We start from the raw sequence: 6,000 nt of genomic DNA, 5'->3' as shown, positions 1-6,000 counted from the left end.
TTGGTTTACAACATTAGAGATCTTCAGAAAACTTGGGAGTGTGGGTACCAAAAGGGGAAGAAGAATAGAAACATGATAGAGCAATATTGATGAATTGAGTAAGCCGTGTAGGAATTGCACTCACGTTTTGAATAAATCAACTAGGCATATATCCATTGCGGCAGGGAATAGGTTAATGCTGTCAGGGATATCAGACGCTTAGCAGGATATCTCAGAGTAAGAGATAGAGAACAAACAATAGTGCAGATGGTCAGAAGGTAAGGTTTATGTAATAATAAAAACAGCAGAATCCGATTAAAAAAAAAAAAAAAAAAAACAACCTCTGACTTACAAAGCTCTAAATGACACTGCCCCCCTTACATCTCAGCCTACATCCCTAAACTCCCCTTACTTTCTGCATACAACATTCGCCTCTCCTCTTTCCTTATCACCTTCTCTCACTTCCCCCTACAAAACTTCTCCCCTGCTGCCCCCTCTCTCTGGAATTCCCTACAATGCACTATCAGACTCTCCCAAATTTTAGACCTTTAAAAACTTCCTGAAAAATCGCCTATTCAAGGAACCCTATCTGCCATACCTCTAGCATCCAACTCCCTTCTACTCTGTCTCAATCCCATTGGGGCCAGCTGTACGCTATGTGACACACCCCAACAGCCCCACCCTCAAACCTTAATGGGATCAGCTGTTGGCCTGGACCATACTCAAACCTGAAACTCCATCTCCCAATGAACAGTCACTTTAACTTTTTGTTTCAACATTGTCCCTCATTTCTTCCGCATTGTAAGCTATCACAAGCAGGACCCTCATTAACGCTTTGTATCCGTCTGTGCATGTTTGTTCTTATTTGCATTTATATGTAACTTATTATGCAATTATCTCTATATCCCCATCGTACCACGCTACGGAATAAGTTGACGCTTTAAAAATAAATGATAATAATAATAAAGTATATTTTTTTAATTTCTTTGTAAAAGAAGTAATTTACTTTAACCGTTTTTTCCCCCCCTCTCTTTTTAATACAAGTTTGTTTTAGGAGCTGTTCTGGTCCTAGAGAAGTGTAGGTTAATTTAATCTTTAACATCCACATGCCACACTGTATAATTATACCGGGACAATCTATCTATTCACTTCTTCTCTAGCCTTATAGAGAAGTGTATAGAGGCGGCAACTAATTGTGTTGATCAGTTCTAATTAAAAAGCGTTACACCTACAGTATGCAGCCCCTCATTCATTGTCACATTCTTATTTAGAGGAGAGGATTTCATGGAATTCACTGTGTGTGTGTGTGTGTGTGTGTGTGTGTGTGTGTGTGTGTGTGTGTGTGTGTGTGTGTGTGTGTGTGTGTGTGTGTGTGTGTGTGTGTGTGTGTGTGTGTGTTTTAGTTTTTTAACCTTGAACACAAAACTCGGTTTTTACAAAATATATATATAACTTGCAAAAAATAGAAACAAACTTACAAATTGTCTTCACAAGGAAGGCAATTCTTTGACTTAAGCACCCAGCTGTTTCATTTTGTGCCACTGACAACCCATCAGATTGTAAATGGGATCTTGATGTGAGTGTTTTGCTTCTACTTCTCATTCTCGAAGTGAAGGGAGCGTCTGCTGTTTGTCCCAGTGATTGGTAGTTAAATCCTGTTTCCTATTTGTTACATCTGTGAAATTGCTGTCAGTAGGACACATTGTTTTGAAAAGCCGACATTGAACAAATCTGTAATCTCGTTAGGAGACGTTTGTAGTAAAATGAGTCCGTTTATATGCTATGGGAATACAAATACGTACAAACCGTACATAGATATATATAAACAAAGAAGTGATATCTTTACAAACCCTTGTTTTAATGCTTCAGCTGAAAATTCTTTCCAAATATTTCCAAAGAACCATTAGTTTGATATGCCATTTTATCTGAAGATCATTGGTTCAATTTTGCAAGTGCTTTTAGTTAAGGTTAGAAGCATGCAAAGACTTTCAAGTTACCCTTTAGTGCATAGTTCTTAAATCTGTGCATCAATCAAATAGTGTCTTTAGGAGTTCAGTACATACAGTAAATATTGTATACATGCCGTCCTCGGTTATCCAACGGAATCCATTCCGGAAACTGGGGTCGGATATTGAAAGTGTCATAAAGCGAGTCTCATGTTAATCAGCGGCGGTGAGCGTCCGATAAGGCGTTCCGGCATCAGATAACGGCCCCATAGGATTGCATTGTGATGAATCGGATATGCCGTCCGTCGTAACGTGAAATGACGGATAGCGAGGACCGACTGTATTTGGCAGTGAAACGTAGATTCATAATTGTTTATTGAAATATAAAACAACATTTACACATTTGGATTAGTAATGTACTGCAGATGTACATTTAAGTGTTTGTTTGCTCTTCAAAATACCATTAGATATTGGCAACTTAATGCTGTACTCTGGATCTTGAGCAGTTTTGGAAAATGTTACTATTGAAACCATATCATCTCCGATGTCCACTTGAGACCTCCAACGTCTGCAAATAAGTAACTTCTGCAGTGCCCTTTGGAAGTCCCGGTTTAAGAAAGCATACAGCATGGGATTGATGGTAGAATTGCAGTACCCTAACCATGTAATGAACTTGAAGACATTAACCAGGACAGCACTTGTGGAATTGGTACCCTTTGCTGCTATCCAAACATTAAAGACAAAGTATGGTAGCCAGCACATCACAAACACAGATATTATTATACTCATTGTCCTGGTGGCTTTGTTTTCTAGTTGTAAGTTGTTTTGACGCTTACTGTTTGGGTGGTAATGGAGATCCAAAGTTTGAGACACAATCCGAGTGGCTTTTAACCGAGACGCTCGGTAGATGAAGAAATACATGCTGCACATGATCATAAAAGGAATGTAAAATGCCAGTGATGAGGCAACTATGGCAAATGTCCAGTTGGTCACAAAGATACATTCTTTCCCATTGTCCAAGTCTATGCCAGGTATCTCATTCCAGCCTTGCATGACGGGTAGAAAAGATATCAAGGAGGAATAAACCCATATAGTCACTGTCATAATGATACATCTGTGGATAAGAGAGCAGAAGACATGTAAGATTAAGCTAGGTAGCCAAGGGAAACCATATTTAATCTACGGACAATTTTACGGGTGTTATTCACACGTGGCACCACTGTACAGAGTGCACGTGTAACCGTTACACGTTTAAGGGCCTAGATTTGATATTTCTGAACACATTTAAAAAGAACATAGCTACAGTATTGTAATGATTAGTGATGCAACATATTATTTATCACATTTTTCACAGCTTGTAATGGCTTCCTGAAAAATGTAAATGTATAGACAGTTTGTTAAACAAAAAACAGAAGTGTGGCTGCATTAGTTATTGTTATTAACGGAGCAGAACGCTTCATAACAATACCAACATTCTGATACTATACAAGCTGCTGTACTCCATTTTGTTCTTATGCCTTCTACATTTCATGCAAATAGGTGCAAGTTGCTGTATTGTAGGTGTAGATTTTTTTTCAGTTTGTGATAACTTTTAAAGGACCAGCATAATAGTTTTTCATACATATAATTGAATGCAAACTTTAGAGACTTCATAATTCTCCTATTCTAGTGTACTGCCACAGGTGTTATTTTGTTTTGTTTAATATCAGAACCTTATTTTAAATGTATTTAAATCTATTTTGTCAGGGTGAATCCGTAGTACGAGTTGGTGATGAATGAATAATATTTGATTTGTATACAGAGTTACTAATATATGTAAAACAGAGCATATAATAATAAAGGGCCTATGAGTGGTTGGCCAAAGGACTTTAAAATCTGGTGTTTGAATTGAGCCACAGGACATAGTGCGACACTTACACACTTAAACATTTTTTCTCCCATCAAAACCAAAAAATGATGGATGTTTATTTTTTATTTTTATGTGGCCTGCATACAGCATAAATATTGCTGTTCTTGAATTAGAGAACCATACCTCTGACAGGCAGCATTACTTGCTGATCTAATCCTAATGAAGAGCATTCCTTTATATCATTTAATAAATTCAGCATTAAAAAAAGGATTTATTAAAAAAAATACATATTTTTACTTCAGGTTTACGCTAATGCTAGAAGCCTTCTAAAGCTTACCTACCATATCGATGAAGACATAGGGGGTCATGTACTGCTGCGGCACATCTGAGTCTAACATTTGCCCGTAATTGTCCCGGGCTTTTTTCGGCTGGCGCCAAACTTGGCCGCGCGCCAGCCGCATCCTCCCCTCCCCGCGTGGGCATCTTCGTTGCTGTTCCCCTCCCCTTCCGACCCCCTGGCTGCTCCCCCTGGCTGCTCCTCTGCTTCGCGCAGCTTTGCGCAGCTTCCCCTTACCCCTGCTTCCCCTTCAGCCTTCGGGGATGCCGGGGAACCCTGGCACGTGTGACCGGCGCCACAGTGACGCGCGGCACGCGCCAGGAAAAAAACAAAACCAGCCGCCGTCTGCCCGCACATTGCCCCCACATTGCGGTGGCGGCCGCTGAAGACTCAGCTCGGCCGCCACTGTACTAAGCTCCGTTAAGTCACTTTTAGAGCGCAAACAGCTCTTAGAACATGATGTTGACCTGAACACGATGCACTAAGCCGCGCAAACAGGCACTTTGCGCTCTAAAACTGACTTTTCTCGGGAAATTTTTGTAAGTCCAACTTTGCTCGTTTGTTACCCTGTTTGTGTTAAATTCTGCCCTTAAGCGGGATGCTCTAAGCAACGCAACCTTAGCGTACGCGAAAGTTGTGTTGAACAGAACACGTCAGCTAAAAGTAGACGCAAAAAAATTGGATTTTGAAAAATTTCCTGCTTTACATTTTTGCATGCGCAACACCCATACAACAGGCTGGTGGGTGTCCCCGGCTGACCCCGCGGCCGTCCCGGGGTACCCGCGGGCCTGCGGCACCAATGTTGTGCCTACAAAAATAATAAACATTATTTCTAACTAAATACACCACCCTAACACATACAGTACAATATGCACCCACCCTGAACTGACTATACCCACCATGTACCCATTGAGTAGCATAGTGGTACATAATACCCATATAATAATATTATGGGCATGATAAGCCTCTATAGCACTCAATGGGCACCCTAATTACAATACATTAATGCACCAGATGCACAATAATAAAACCTAACTCTAAAATAACATGCTTCACTAAATAAAAACAGTAGCCAGCTAATCCAATGAATACAAGCAATAACAACATCAACAATGAATTAATTAAACCAATAACCAATGAAACCAATTAATTCCTAAACCAACTCAAAATAAATAGTAACACTAACCAATCAAACCAATGAATTACTACAACATTAATGAATGTAATCATTTAAAGACAAAGAAATACATTTAAAGAATCTAATGGTAAGTAATATATTGAATGTTTGTAAATGTCTCTTTTTGCAGGTTTCTTCATTGGATGTGTTTTTTGATTTTTTTTGGGGAGGCACATTGACTGATAATATATTAATCTGTACCACTTTAGGGTACAGATTAATACATTATTATGACAATATTTGGGGGGCATTTGTGGCTTGGTATTGCTGTTGGTGTTTTTAATGTCAGGTTTTTATGTGGATGTCATTGTTTTTTTTTTTTCCTGCTTAATGTAATAAAATGATTGCGATTGGTGTTCGCTTGTAGTTAATGTTGTATTATGTTAGCTAATGTGTTTTATGGTTACTTCAGAGATTGTTTGAATGTATTCCTTTGTCTTTTAATGTTTGCATTCATTAATGTTGTAGTAATTCATTGGTTTGATTGGTTAGTGTTACTATTCATTTTTAGTTGGTTTAGGAATTAATTGGTTTCATTGGTTAATGGTTTAATTAATTAATTGTTGATGTTGTTACTGCTTGTATTGATTGGATTAGCTGGCTACTGTTTTTATTTACTTTATTTAGGTATGCTAATGCAGTGTTTAATAATGGGCAAATAATCTATTATCCATATCTGGATAATAGTAATTTTGTACATTATTGTACTGTA

General features: G+C 38.6%; 1 protein-coding gene across 1 annotated transcript in view; it reads right to left on the bottom strand.

Moving 5' to 3' along the window:
* Positions 1-1,493: 1,493 nt before the first annotated feature.
* Positions 1,494-6,000, bottom strand: part of LOC142466676 (histamine H2 receptor-like) — a 113,588-nt gene continuing 109,081 nt past the window's right edge. The window contains exon 4 of the mRNA XM_075571960.1: positions 1,494-3,039. Within this exon, the coding sequence (XP_075428075.1) occupies positions 2,334-3,039 (706 nt within the window). The 3' untranslated portion in view covers positions 1,494-2,333. The remainder of the gene's footprint in view (positions 3,040-6,000) is intronic.

Source organism: Ascaphus truei, chromosome 1, assembly GCF_040206685.1.
Source record: "Ascaphus truei isolate aAscTru1 chromosome 1, aAscTru1.hap1, whole genome shotgun sequence".
Classification (NCBI taxonomy): domain Eukaryota; kingdom Metazoa; phylum Chordata; class Amphibia; order Anura; family Ascaphidae; genus Ascaphus; species Ascaphus truei.
The sequence above is the reverse complement of the archived record's forward strand: the minus strand, read 5'-3'. Positions and strand labels throughout refer to the sequence as shown.